Raw genomic sequence first — 13,719 nt, 5'->3', positions numbered from 1 at the left:
AGATCGCGCCTTGCAACAGCGTCTGATTGCCTCTCTCACCCTCTGAGCCGGTTGTAACTCAGCATAACCATGCCTGAGCATGTCGGCTTGTGTGAGTGTACCGCCCGGTGCGAGAGGAAGAATGCCTGGCGGCGGGGGTATGCTCGGCCGTCCGATCGATCAGTCGGGCGAGTGATCTGATCCCACTTGTGGCGACTCTGGCCGGCCGGACGAGGACGAGGCGCCACACCCAACGACGGCATGGAGTACACCAAGATAGGGGCACGGAATGTGCGGGCGACGGTGTCAACACACAAGGCGGAGCTCCCGGGCCATACGCAGCTGAAGCGGCGGCGCGGGCAGGTCAAGCCGGCGTCGCGTGAGGAGCTCGCGGCCGAGCTTGCGGCCCGCGAGGCGGCGGCGGGAGCGGGCGCAGGAGCCGGCGACGACGATGGCGGGCAGGGGCGGGGCAAGCGGGCAAGGCTCATGGCTGGCAACAGCAGCAGTAGCTCCTCCACCAGCAGTGGCGCGGGCTCGCAGCCGCCGTCGCAGCTGCAGGCTGCTGCGCTCGCCCAGTTTGCTGCTGTCGACGCCGACGTCAAGTCGGACGACTCGGACTCGGAGTCGGACGACGGCGGGCGCGGAGCGATGGACGAGGGCAGCGTCGCTGGAGGAGCACCGCGAGGAGCTGGCATGGGAGCAGGAGCGGGCTTGGACTCAGACTCGGACTCGGACTCGGACTCGGACTCGGACTCGGACATGGAGCAGCTGATGGCCGAGCTCAACAAGGTCCGTGCCGAAGCCAAGGAGCGGGCGGCGCGCGAGGAGCAGGCCCGGCGCGAGGAGCGCAAGGCCGAGCTGCTTGCGGCTGCCAGCAACGTCGGTGGTAGCAGCGGCAGCAGTGACTTTGCGCTCGGCCGCTCGTTCATGGACGACACCGTGTTCCGCAACCAGGCGACCGACATGGGCGTCAAGCGTGACGAGGGCTTTGTCAACGACACCATCCGCAACGAGTTTCACCGCAAGTTTCTCAACAAATACATCAAGTGAGGGTATGCGGCGCGCGGCGCGCAAGGGTTTACTTCTGGCGGTACGCGATCTTGTCCAGAAAGTCGGTAAAGATGGCCGGCGGGAGGTCGGTGACCTGGGCAATGCGGGCGGTGAGCTGGGCAATCATCTTGTCCTGGTACGCGTTGTACACGCCCTCGACGTCGTACTTGCGGTAGAGGTTCTTGACGATCTCAACCGAGGCCGGGTCGTCGCGAGCGTAGTGCTTCTCGAGCACGGCGCGGTCGGCGGCCGAGCACTTGTCGAGCACGGTGACGACCGGCCACGAGCACTTGTTGTCCTGGATGTCGGTCCCGACCTTGCCGAGCACCTCGGGGTCCTGCCACCAGTCAAGGAAGTCGTCCTGGACCTGGAAGTACACGCCCATGTCGACAAGGATGTCGCGGGCCGTGTCGTACAGCTTCGAGTCGGTGATGCCGGCCATGGTCATGCCGAGCGCCACAGGCAGGTAGAACGAGTAGAACGCGGTCTTGTACTTGACAACCAGGTGGTGCTTGTGCAGCGAAAAGTTGTCCAGCGTCGGGCCCGAGCCCTCGGGCGACGTCCGCAGATCCAGCAGCTGCCCGAGCTGCGTCTGGTACGAGACCTCGTGGAAGAGCTCGAGGTACGTCGCGTACTTGGCGTCGCCCTCAAAGTGCTTCTTGAGCAGCCGGTACACGCCAGACTCGAGAATGAACGAGTCGTTGACCGCAATGAGGCCCACGTCCTCATTGAGGTACCAGCACGGCTGGTCGCGCCGAGTCACAGACCGGTCCATCACGTCGTCGGCAACCAGAAAGTACGCCTGCAGCCACTCAACGCACCACCCGAGCACAGACGCCTTGCACAGCTCGTCCTCGGTCAGCGGCCGGTTGCCCACAAGATGCGAGTAGGTCGTGATGACAGACAGCCCGCGGTTCATCTTGCCGCCAGGCAGCGTGTAGTCGATCATCCGCTTGATGTACCGCACAGCCTCGTCCGGCATCTCAAACTCGCTCAGCTCAGCCACAAGCTCGTCCGCAAACTGCCGGTAGTACGCCTCAAACGACGCCTTCTTCTGCGCCTTGCTCATCTCCTGATACGCAATCGTCGCAGCAGCTGCCTCCCCTCCGACATTCCGCACACCTTCATGAGTCAGCCCCCTCCCCCTCCCCCCTTCCTTTCTTACTTCCTGCGCCTCTCCCCCCCCTGCCTCCCCTGCCTTTCCCCAGCAGCACAAGCTTCGTCGCCGAAAATGTGCAAGACTGGCCACGATCCACACACCACCCTCACCCCCACCCTCTTCATTGCCCTCACCCTTGTCACGTACCCTGCTTCGGGGCAAGCTGCACAAGGAGGCGCGAGGTACGGGCGCGGACACGGGGATCCATTTGAGGGTAGTAGAGTCGGGTGTAGCTGTCGTTGCCGCTGCCGCTGTGGGCGAGCAGAGCGTTCGTCGCCGTCTCTCGCCGCCACCCGCCACGTCGCCGTCTCGCATTGCGGCCGACTAGTTCATCACTGCTGTGCATAGACATGCCATGTCATGTGACTTTCAACCGAAAACTAGTGGATGGGCAAGATGACAAGGTCCAACGTTGCTGGCGATGATGATGGCCTTTTCGTGGTTGTCTTGCTTCCCAGGCATGGTGACTCCCGCGACCAGCTCGCGATTGTGGCTCTGCTGTGGGCGATAGTCGATGGGCGAGGACCGCAGCCCTCGATGGGATATGGGTGCGGGCCGCAGCCCTCGATGGGATATGGGTGCGGGCCGCAGCCCTCGATGGACGATTGACCATAGACATTCGTCGCGATGGATAATGTTGTGCTTGCAGTCTGTGGTGCGTTGACTGCCCTCGCCATCTACGTGGTGTACGGCTGTTGACAGGTTGGCTCTAATTAGCTTGCCGGGGGAACACGTACCCCACAATCAGCAGCAGAATTGGCGGTCATTCCGTTTTGTGGGACACTCCACGCCGCCACCACCACCTCCACACAGCTCACGGGCAGCTGATGGGAAAGGCTACAAGAGTTGCAAGGTCCGTGACATGGTGGATCCATGTATTATTATTTGCTCTTGCTCTTGCATGCGCACGACCAGGATCCGCGGCATCGCTCTCTCAGGTGGCATGCAAGTTCTGGCCCGCTGCCCTTGCGGAACAAGCCCACACGGCCACCGGCCTCAATGTCACCCTGGCTTTCGAGTCATGTCCCGCCCTTCCTTCCGCCTACGAGCCATGGATCGCATCACTTCTGACTCCGGACGTAGTCCCGTACTTTGATGGCCCTCCGCTCGACTATCTGGTCTCGGACGCGGTCTTGCGCGATGTGACGGCCGTCGCTGACACGCTGAACTTGGGCGCCGAGCTGCCTGCCGGGTTGGCCGATTATGCCGCTACCGCCGTCGATCGCTCGCGCCGCCTTGCCCTTCCTCTGTGGATCGAGCCTTTAATGTGCGTGACCACGAAGACCCAGCTGGAGAGGCTCGGCCTCTCGTCTTTCCCAGACTCGCTGCTCCAGCTCAAGGCCAGTTGCACCAGCTTTCGCAGCCTTCCCGATGTTGGCGGCCACGCCGCGTGTCTGGCGCTTGACTCACGCTCGCCAACCTTTGCCATCGACTCGATCCTCGCTGCTGGCCTCGAGCCCGACGACTATGCCAGCTTTCGGGCCGGCAAGCTCCCTTTTGACGGTCCCGAGATGACCGATGTCCTCTCATCTGCCGCGAGTGATCTTGACGGCTTCCTCTCGGAGCTCTCATTCTCGGCTGCTGCGCTCGCATCCAACGCGGCTTTTGCCGTCTGCGGCTCGATTTCGCACTTGCTTGCCGATGCCCAGCTGCCGGCCGACGACCTGGTTGCCGGCGTCTTCCCGGCAGCACCCGGTGTGGTTGTCGGGATCACCACCGCCGCCGCCATCCCGCTCCGCGCTCTTGTCCCGGCCGACGCCCTCGACTACCTCTCGTGGCTCGGTTCGATTGCGGCCCTGCATGCCGCAGCGCCCGAGCTCGAGGCCAATGGTGCGCTCCCGCTGCGGGCCTCCCTCCTGGCCTCGGCCTCGCCTGGACTCTTCGCCCAGACCGCCGATGCGGTATGGGCCGCTTTGCGTATCACCGCGCCTTCATCGCGCGCCTTTGCTGTCGCCGCTGTTGGCGACGCCTGGCTCGCCGCGCTTCCGGCGTTTCTCCACCGCGACTCTTTGCAAGACGACCTCGCCAATCTCGAGGCTCTCCGTCTTGCTGAGATCGAGGGCCGGAGCGCGCCACCGCTCTTTGTGCCATTGCCCGGCTCGCACCCGGTCGCCAGCCTCACTGTCAACATCACGACTGCTGCTACCGCCGCCAATGACACCATCCTTTTCTACACGCTCGACGGCTCGACGCCAAGTCTTGCCGACTCGCCGTCGACGCCGGTGCCGCTCGTCATCGACCTCGAGCGCTCGGCCACCATTCAGATCATTGCACTCCGGCCCGGTCTGGCGGCTGCGCCGGTCGTCGTCGCTTCCTACACCCTCGCCGGTGCGCCACGTGTCAGTGGCAAGCAGGCGCGGTCCCAGATCCAGATCGCGCTCGCGCTTGCCATCTTTATCATCGTCATTGCTGTCCTTGTCGGCATGGTGGCTCTCCTTCTCCTCACCCGCAAACGGCGGCAGAGCGGTACCGTCGACGTCAGCAACGTGCCCATCATCGACGCTGAGGAGCTACGCGAGGTGGAGGAGCAGGCCAAGGGCACGTACGGCCGGGTGAGTCTCGCGGTGCTCGACGACGAGCACGTCATTATCAAGCACATCGCCTTTGGCCTCGCCGACGACGTCCTCGCCGAAGCATCCAAGCTCACCGTGCTCTCGGCGCCGAACCTCATCCGGTTCCGAGGCGTCTGCCTCGGCCTCGGCACGCCGGCGCTGGTCACCGACTATGCGCCGCGTGGCTCGCTCCACGCCGCGCTCCTTAACCCGCGCCTCATCCTCGACTCGACTATCATTCTCCGATGGGCCCACGAGATCGCTGTCGGCCTCGCTGCTCTACACGCCGCTGGCATTGTTCATGGCTCGCTCAAGTCACTCAACGTGGTCCTCGCCAACGACTGGACGCCGATGCTCACCGACTTTGGCCTCTTCAAAGTCAAGTCGCAGCTCTCGTTGCAGGCCGTTGTCGCCGAACCGTCGCGCTACACCTCGACAACCAACTTTGCCACGTCCTCGATCTGCGATTCGGGCCGTGGCTCACTCTCGTCCTTTCGCTCGCGCGGTGTCCTCGCCGCCTACGAGGACATGCGCGATCTCTCGATGGAGCTCTCCGAGTCCGAGGGCGAGGGCAGTCGGGCGAGCTATGCTCAACAGGCTGAGCTCGCCGGCCTCTACTGGGCTGCTCCCGAGCTGCTTGGCTCCGAAGTACCGGTCCCGACGATGGCCTCCGACATCTACGCGCTCGGCATCACACTTTTTGAGCTCGCCACACGCCGCCGTGTCTACGATGGCGAGTCACCTGTCGCCATCGCCTTTGAGGTCTCCAAGGGCCTGCGGCCCGACGTCGCCGGCATCCCGCCGCAGTTATCACCGCTTGCCACCCTCATCCCGGTGCTGTGGGACCACACTCCGGACGAGCGCCTTCCCGTCGCCGATCTTGTCCCGCTCCTCGCCGACTTGTACTCGCCCGAGGTGGTCATCCTGCCTTCGGCGCCCGAGGCTCCGTTTGGATCGGTCATCCTCGTCTCCATGTCTCTCCCGGGTGCGCTGGAGCGGATGGCGCGCTCGCCCATCCGCGGCGCCGGACTCCTCAACTCGTTTCACTCCCATGTCACGACGCTGGTCGACCAGGCTGGCGGTACCATTCTCCGAGCCAGGCCCGAAACCATCATCGCCACCCTCCATCACGCGTCTGAGATCTCCAACCTCGCTCACGCCCTCCATGGCCTCTCGCTCTCGCTCGGCAGCATCCGCCTCCTTGCCCTCCGCGGCGTCATTGAGACTCGCCGCTCCGCGCTCCCCGGCGAGTACATGCTTGCCGGCCAAATCATGACCATTGTCGGGGCCATGGCGGCCGCCGCCTCTCGCGCGTGCGAGGCTTGCCCCGATGTCTATGCCAACAGCTGCACCGCTTTGGTCCTCTCCAAGCTCTCCGACGAGATCCAGCGCGCCCACGCGGCGACCGGCATCCCGCTCTCGCTCATCGAGCCGGTCGGCATGCCCGACTCGGCGCCGCCGATGCTCCAAATCGCGCTTGCCGCCGTCGCACCGCCAACCTTGCAGCCCGACCCGTTTGACTCTATTCTTCACGTGCTCAAGCACACCATACCATCGTTGGGCTCCTTCCCTCTCCGTCTGCGCTCACCATCGCTCCACTCAACCTCCTCGGCACCCGGCTCGGGCTCGCATGGCGGCTCTAAATCACGATGGCCGCTGTTGCCGCCGTTGTCGGCCGGTGCCACCCTCGACTCGGCACCGTTCCCCTCATCGACCGGCGAGCCGCCCTCGCGAAACATTGCCTTTGTCTCATCGCGGCGCCTTCACCGCCTTCTATATGCCAAGCGCGGCAAGGATGTGGTGTCATCCATCGGCACACTCTCGCGCTCGCAGTGGAACAACTGCCCCATCATCATCAAGCGGCTCCACACTCGGAGCCTCCGGCCCGCGAGCTCATCATGTTTGCCCAGGCCGTCGCCGTCGCCGCGCGCCTGGCCACCATCTCGTCGCGCATCAAGGCGCCTGTCGCCATCTGTCTCGAGCCGCCGTTTCTCGCCGTCGTCATGCAGCAGATCCGGACAACATCGCTGGCCATGGTCCTCGACGCTCGTGCCACCATCAAGCATCCGTCGCTTACCCTTCCGCTCGCCCCGGGCATCCTTAACGTCCTCGCCCTCGGCCTCGTCCGCGCCGTCTCAGACCTGCATCGCCTCTCCCAGACCTGTCACGGCTCTCTCACCCTTGGCAACATATTTGTTCGCTTTGACGCCGCCCGCACCGCGCCCATCGACATTATCCTCTCCGACACCTGGTCTGCCAGCATCCGCGCAATCATCGCCCCCAGCACCCACCTCGATTCCCTCCTCTCGGCTCCTGAGCAGATCAACCCGTCCCTCGCACCCATCTCCCTCGCTACCGATGTCTTTGCCATCGGCTCGGTTCTCTACACCCTCCTCACTGGCCATCGCCCCTACGACTCGCTCAATGTCATGGTTGCTGCCGCTCACATCGCCAGCAGTGACATGCCTCTGCTCGACCATCCTTCCCCCTAACTCCACTCATCCATCGCTGCTGGAATGCCGATCCTGCCCTCCGCCCCTCGTGTGAAGAGCTACTCCGTGCGCTCTCTGCTTTGTAACCAACCATGCATCTCTTGCCTCTTGTGCCACAATTACACCTATTCCTCTGCGATCGCCGTTTCTATCCCCCTCCCCTCCCCATCCACACACGCGCGTCCGAGCCCATTGATCAGGATCCCGATCCCGATCCGCACTCAAGCCACGCGGCACCACCGGCACCCCCTCTCCGCCACCACCACAACCACCCCCTTCCACACCTCACTCTCCCTTACCTCTCTTCCTCCTCCCCCCTCTCTCTCTCACCCCCCCCCCCCCCCACACACACACATACCCACACTACCACGTCACCCTCGGGTCATCGCTGTGGTTGTTGCTGACCTCGACTTGATCAAGCGCAAGCTCGGCGGCAACAAGGTTGTGACCGAGACTGGCCAGAACACCGAGAGAGAGAGAGACAGAAGATCGAAGAAAGAAGTATCGTACCATCGTACACTCTCATCTGCGCATCTCCCTCCCTTTATCTCACTATCCTCCGGACTTCCAAAGCTCCGCTAAGACCTCGTTCCATCTCGCTGTGCTTGCCTCGCTCCGAGACCGGGGGAAAAACCCAAATTTCCCGCGCCTTCCACAACTCGCACAGACCCACCACGGCCACCACGGCCACCACCCCCACCCGCACCACCTTTTCCAACGCAACTGGTACGCCCCCCCCCCCTTCTCCCCCTCGCCTTATTCCCCTCCCTCCCCCCTTCTCCCCTTCTCCCCCTCGTCCCTTCTCTCCTTTCGCTCCCCTGCCCTGTCCAGGTCGCCCAACCCAGGTCGCCCAAACCCTCGTGTGTGTGCCTCGCTGCGACCCCCCTCCCCCCCCCTCTCCTCCTCCTGACCCCCCCGGATGCCAATCGATAGCAATCGATGCGACCAGTCCTCCCTCTCCCCTACAACCCAGAAAGCTCCAATCCCATCACTATTGTTTCTCTCTCTCTCTCTCTCTCTCTCTCTCTCTCTCTCTCTCTCTCTCTCTACATACACTGCCAGTGCAAGCACATGCCCCCCCCCTTCCACTCGATGACACAGCACAAGTGGACGGATGTGGCGGCGGGTGTGGGCGAGTGTGATAAGCGGAGGGTATGGGCCTGAAGATGATAGAGGCCATGGCCATTGCAGGCGGCTATAAATGGGAGACAGGGAGTTACTCATACTTGTGGTTGGCGATGATGATGGTGACGATGATGACGATGATGGTTTGGCGGGTCTGGACGGTCGACGGAACAGAGCTGAGGAGCTGTGGCAGCCAACAACAAGTTCGAGAACACCAAGGATATTGACAAGCTGCAAGAGAAACATGTCAGCAAGTGGCACTCCTAATCGGTCACATAACCCGTCGCCAAGGTATCCGAACGGCGGTGGCATGCGGAGAGACTATCGAGACAGAGCTCGCGACTCGCCGCGAGAGTACGAGTATGACCGTGGGTCGCGTGGTGATCGCGGCGGCCCGCGCGGCGGCGGGCGCCCGCTTCCGCACCCGCACTCGCACCCGCCTCCTCGTGGCGGCGACCGTGGCAGCTACGATCGCGGCTACGATCGTGGATACGATCGTGGCGGCGACCGCGGCAGCGGCCGTGGCGGCGACCGCGGCAGCGGCCGTGGCGGCGACCGCGGCGGCGATCGCGGTGGCGACCGCGGCTATGACCGCGGTGGCGACCGCGGCGGCAGTCGAGGTGCTAACCGTGGCGGCGACCGCGGTGGGGACCGTGGCGGTGACCGCGGTGGCGACCGCAGCGGCTACGACTACCGTTACGATTATCGCGGTGGGCGCGACGAGTACCGGCGCGATTACAACAGTGGGCGGCGCGGTACTGGCGCAGGCGCTGTTTCAGGCGCAGGCGGCAGTGGTGACGCCGGCGGCAGCGATCGCCGGCGCGGCGACGACTGGGCCCACCGTGACCGCGACCGCGGTCGTGGCGCGTACCACGATCGGCGCGGCGAGCCGCGCGGGCGCGAGCACTACCCGCGCCGCGGCGAGCATGTTGACCAGCGCGGCGAGCCCATACCGCGCGAGTACCGCGAGTTCCACGACCGGCGTGCTGGCATGCGCGAGCACCACGAGCGGCGCAGCAACGGAGACCGGGCGTACAACCAGACTGCAAGCGCCAGCTCGGGCACTGGCCGTGGTACTGTTTTCTCGCGGCTGGCGGCAGAGGAGGGCAGCCGGGCGCCAGCTGTCCCGCGCAACAACGCAGCGGCGTGGGGCTCGCGAACCATTGCGGCGTTTGAGTTTGGCGACGTCGACCAGATTGGCGAGGGCACGTACGGGCAAGTCTACCGCGCCACTGACAAGGCGACTGGCGACGTGGTGGCACTGAAGAAGATCCGTGCCGACCGGCAGAAGCGCGAGGGCTTCCCCATCACTGCCATCCGCGAGATCAAGATTCTGAAGCACCTCAAGCACCCCAACATTGTCAACCTCAAGGAGGTTGTCATTTCCGAGCCCGAGGCCGAGACGGTCCACTCGTCAGTCCGCGGCTCGGTGTACATGGTGTTTGAGTATGTGGATCACGACCTGAGTGGCCTGCTCGAGTCGGTCAACGCGCCCAAGATGGAGGCCGGGCAGGTGAAGGACTTTATGCTTCAGCTCCTCGCGTCCGTCGCATACACCCACCAGATGGGCATTCTGCACCGCGACATCAAGGCCGCCAACCTGCTTGTTTCCAAGGACGGCGTGCTCAAGCTCGCCGACTTTGGCCTTGCCCGCCAGATCGACCAGAGCGCGCGCTACACCAACAAGGTCATCACCCTCCAGTACCGCCCACCCGAGCTTCTCCTCGGCGGCGACAGCTATGGCCCGGCCGTCGACATGTGGTCCATCGGCTGCATCTTTGTTGAGCTCCTCACCGGCGGGCGGACCCTGTTCCGCGCCGACAAGGAGAAAGACCTGATGATGGCCATCGTCAAGGTCTGCGGAACGCCGACAGAGGCTGAGTGGCCGGGCCTCTCGGCTCTTCCGCTCTTCCACTCGTTCAACTTTCCTCGCACCCGCCGCCGCCTCCGCGACTCGCTCCCGAGCATCGACGCCCAGGCGTTTGACCTTCTTGACAAGCTCTTCACCTACGACCCAGACAAGCGCATCTCGGCCGCCGCTGCCATTGCGCACCCATACTTTACTCTGCACCTCTCCCGGTCCGTGCCCAGCTTACCTGCGACGATGCTTGCCACTACTACACCATCAAGAAGACCCACAAGCGGAAGCGCGACGTGCCCAAGAGCCAACCACCGGCCGCGGCAACCACGCGTGCGTCTGTGCCTGTGTCTGCTGCAGACGCGGACCTGCCGCCGGCCAAGCGCACCAAGCCGCTCGTCGCTGCCGCCACCGAGTAAAAGCTGCAGACCGCTCAACATGTGCGGAGGAACCAAAACCAGCTCGCATCCCGGAAAATTACGGCTCGGTGGCGCTGACAAGCTCAGCCGCAACCTTGCCCGATCGAGCATGGACCGAGGTGAGGGCGACCAGGCCCGAGAAGCCACGGACGAGCATGTCGCCGCCCTCGGTAGAGGCGGCAAGCACATCGGCCACGCCTGCGATGTGGACGTTTGGCACGAGCGCGGCGGTCGAGTGAAAGTAGACAGCGTAGTTGGAGTCGCCGGGCGCGCGGTCGAGGACGGTGATCTTGTGAGCCGCTCCGGCGCCGCTCGCCAACTGCTGCGCCATCCACACCAGCGCCCAGTACCGCTCCGAGGTCCGCTGGAGCGAGCGAATGTGGAACGACCGCTCGTCGTAGAACGGAAGGCGGGCGTAGAGGTCGTCCACTTTGCGGAGCGGCGGGCCGGTGCCGGACAGGTGGCCCTTGATCTGGTAGTGGGCGAGCATGTCGGTGTAGCGGCGGATGGGCGAGGTGACGTGCGCATAGTCGGCAAAGCCGAGCGAGTAGTGCCCGGCGGCGGTAGGCGAGACCGAGGCCGGCGACTGAGTCTGAATCTCCTTAAGGTCGCGGAGGACGGGCGGAAGGTCGGCGACCCAGTCCGGAAGCGCCGACCGCGGCGGCGGCTGGACGCGAAAAGTGAACGGGAGGTCAGCGGCAAGCGCAAAAGTGGCGCCTGTCTGCCCCGCGGCAATCATGAGCTCCTGGACCAGGATCTGCGCCGGCGCGTCTTCAGCACGCTCCGGCACCAGGTCGACCCGCCCGGTCTCGGGCGTGACCCGGAAGCCCATCGACGGAAGCGAGATCTGCCGTGCCCGCGCCTCGCGCCATGCCAGCCGCTTTCGCACCACACCATACAGCGTGCGGAGCTGCTGGATGGCGGCGTCGACGTCGCGGGTTCCGGCCGGCCCGGCGTCGGCGAGCCGGCGGGCAACCTGGCTGCTCGGCCGTGCTCCCGCGTCCGCCAGTAGCGTGTCGACGTCGTCGTAGGTGAGGCGGACCATGGCGCCGGCCGGAATGACTGACTCGCGCACGTCAGTCTCGGCGAGGCTGCCGTCGTCAGCGAGACGAAAGGCAAAGGTGAGGACCCGGACGTCGCGAGACGACGAGAGCGACAGCGCCGACTCGCCAAGCGCCGATGGGATCATTGGGACCCGCCGCTCTGGCAGGTACAGCGTCGAGAGCCGCGCCCGTGCTGCAGCGTCGAGCTGCGAGTCGAGCTGCACTGTGGCCGTCACGTCGGCAATGTGGACCAAAGTCCACTCGGGCGCAGTGAGGTCGATGCTCACGGCGTCGTCAACCTCGGTCGTGTCTGCAGAGTCGACCGCAAAGTAGACCGGGCCGCGGGCGACATCGGTACCGGCATCGGCCGAGGCGAGCGACGGCGCGCTACTCACGCTTGCTGCTCTCTCAGCCGGAGACTCGAACCGCTTCAGCAGCGGCGAGGCGTCGAAAATCGGATTGTGCACCGCCGCCGCCCCGCCGTGGGTCAGCTCGAGCAGGGCGGTGTCAACAAGCTCGAGGACCCGGTCGCGGAGCGCGAGCTGCGCAACGTCCAGCGGCTCGAGCAGGTGGGTGATGACGCCCGGGACCGGCGCCTGCAGCTCGGGCACCCGCAGCGACTCCGCAATGGCGTCCAGAAACGGCACGTCATCGGGTTCAAAGCCGCCGCTGAGCCCGCGCGCGTCACACACGCCGCGCGCCGCAGCGCCCAGAAGCTCGGCCTGTGGCGCCCGCCGGAGCCGCAGATCCCGCGGGTTGGCCCGCTCCCACCCTTGACGCACCGCCGCCGCTGCATCAGCGATGCCAGCCTTGTCCAGCGCGGCCGAGAAGCGGGCGAGAAAGCCCACAAGCGGCGTCGTCGCAACATCGGCCGCCGCCGCCGCCGATCCGCGCAGCGCCTTGGAGAGTGTCTCGTCGTGGGCATGGACCGCGGCGCGGGCAGCGGCAAGCTTGGCAACCTCGGCCTGCGGCCGGGCGCGGTAGGCCTGGACAAGGCCGATCTTGCGAAAGTGCAGCGGATCGGCCACCAGCATCCGGGCCGTCGCCGCCACCTCGACGGGTGACACATCGCGGTTCGCCGACTGCGCGCCGGCGTTGAGCGCAAGCGCAACAGCCGGCGGCATGAACAGAGACCGTGCGAGAGCCCGGACATGGACAACATCCTCCACCTCGGCGTACTGCTGCCACAGCCGCGGGATCTTGCCTGACGTCCGCTCGACCTTGGCCGCTACCGACGATGCAATCCGCCGGGCATCGTGGACCGAGTACTGCCGCGCGTGCGGCTTGGGAGGGAGCACATACGTGAGCGCCGGCGTCGGGACCGTCAGCGGGCGCGACGAGGCGTCGACTCCGGTCCACGCCCGGATCCTCGGCTCAAACTGCCTCAGCAGCCCAAAGTAGAACTCGAACCGCTTCGACTTGTGCGAGAACCGGGTGTACTCGCCGAGGAGCGGCGGTGCGTCTGGACCTGGCGATGACGACGACGAAGCTGGCGATGACGACGACGACGACGACGATGACGATGACCACACAATGTACGGTGAGAGGTCCTTGATGATGCCCTCGTTCTCATCGAGGGTCGATGGCGCCATGGTGGGTGGCGGGAAGGCCATACCACCTCGATGGCGCCGATTCCCAGCAGCACTCTGACCCGAGCCGAGCGGTCCACCACGTGATCTAGCCGGCGACCGCGACTGCGAGCGTGACCGTGACCGTGACCGTGACCGTGACCGTGATGCCGGCGACGAGGTGGACGACGAGGTGGATGAAGCCACCGCTGCAGTGGTGGTGGCTGCCCATGCGCGTGCGACATGATGTAGTAACGGAACTGGTGCTCTCCCGCGAAGCATGGAGTGGAAGGGTCCGCTTGCGGGTGGAAGTGGGGTGTGGAGGGTGAAGGTGGTGGGATGGCGTGATGGGTTTGGTGTGGCAGGGAAGGAGCAAAGCGGGGGGTGGGGGGGTGGGGGGTTGGAGGAAAGGGATTGGAATATGCAATACCGTGGGGACCGTACTGGTGTGGTCCTTGACCTTGATGGGGGTCG

At 65.0% G+C, this 13,719-nt stretch overlaps 4 protein-coding genes across 4 annotated transcripts; 2 read left to right on the top strand and 2 right to left on the bottom strand.

Moving 5' to 3' along the window:
- Nucleotides 1-240: 240 nt before the first annotated feature.
- AMSG_04340 (uncharacterized protein) lies at nt 241-1,112 on the top strand (the record flags this gene model as incomplete). The annotated part of the gene is made up of 1 exon (XM_013903229.1): nt 241-1,112. The coding sequence occupies one exon, from the start codon at nt 241-243 to the stop codon at nt 1,027-1,029; it is 789 nt and encodes a 262-aa protein (XP_013758683.1). The 3' UTR covers nt 1,030-1,112.
- On the bottom strand, nt 1,027-2,409 carry AMSG_04339 (geranyltranstransferase). Its single transcript, XM_013903228.1, has 2 exons — nt 2,336-2,409; nt 1,027-2,124 (listed from the first exon to the last, which is right to left on the bottom strand). Exons 1-2 carry the CDS (start codon nt 2,394-2,396, stop codon nt 1,058-1,060), a joined length of 1,128 nt encoding a protein of 375 aa, XP_013758682.1. The 5' UTR covers nt 2,397-2,409; the 3' UTR covers nt 1,027-1,057.
- A 680-nt stretch (nt 2,410-3,089) lies between these two features.
- AMSG_11804 (uncharacterized protein) lies at nt 3,090-10,634 on the top strand (the record flags this gene model as incomplete). Its single annotated transcript, XM_013903447.1, has 5 exons — nt 3,090-3,126; nt 3,272-6,273; nt 6,618-7,197; nt 8,693-10,440; nt 10,488-10,634. The coding sequence occupies 5 exons, from the start codon at nt 3,090-3,092 to the stop codon at nt 10,632-10,634; spliced, it is 5,514 nt and encodes a 1,837-aa protein (XP_013758901.1).
- A 58-nt stretch (nt 10,635-10,692) lies between these two features.
- Nucleotides 10,693-13,269, bottom strand: AMSG_04336 (ribonuclease II; the record flags this gene model as incomplete). The annotated part of the gene is made up of 1 exon (XM_013903227.1): nt 10,693-13,269. One exon carries the CDS (start codon nt 13,267-13,269, stop codon nt 10,693-10,695), a length of 2,577 nt encoding a protein of 858 aa, XP_013758681.1.
- Nucleotides 13,270-13,719: the final 450 nt, after the last annotated feature.

This window comes from Thecamonas trahens (genome assembly GCF_000142905.1).
Source record: "Thecamonas trahens ATCC 50062 unplaced genomic scaffold supercont1.18, whole genome shotgun sequence".
Lineage (NCBI taxonomy): Eukaryota > Apusomonadida > Apusomonadidae > Thecamonas > Thecamonas trahens.
The sequence above is the reverse complement of the archived record's forward strand: the minus strand, read 5'-3'. Positions and strand labels throughout refer to the sequence as shown.

What these genes read in the sequence shown, in the direction of transcription:
- AMSG_04339 (XM_013903228.1), bottom strand. Translation starts at nt 2,396, where the DNA reads ATGGATCCCCGTGTCCGCGCCCGTACCTCGCGCCTCCTTGTGCAGCTT. An exon ending in GCAGCTTGCCCCGAAGCAGG is followed by an intron (nt 2,125 to 2,335) that starts GTACGTGACAAG and finishes GAGGGGAGGCAG; the next exon opens with CTGCTGCGACGATTGCGTAT.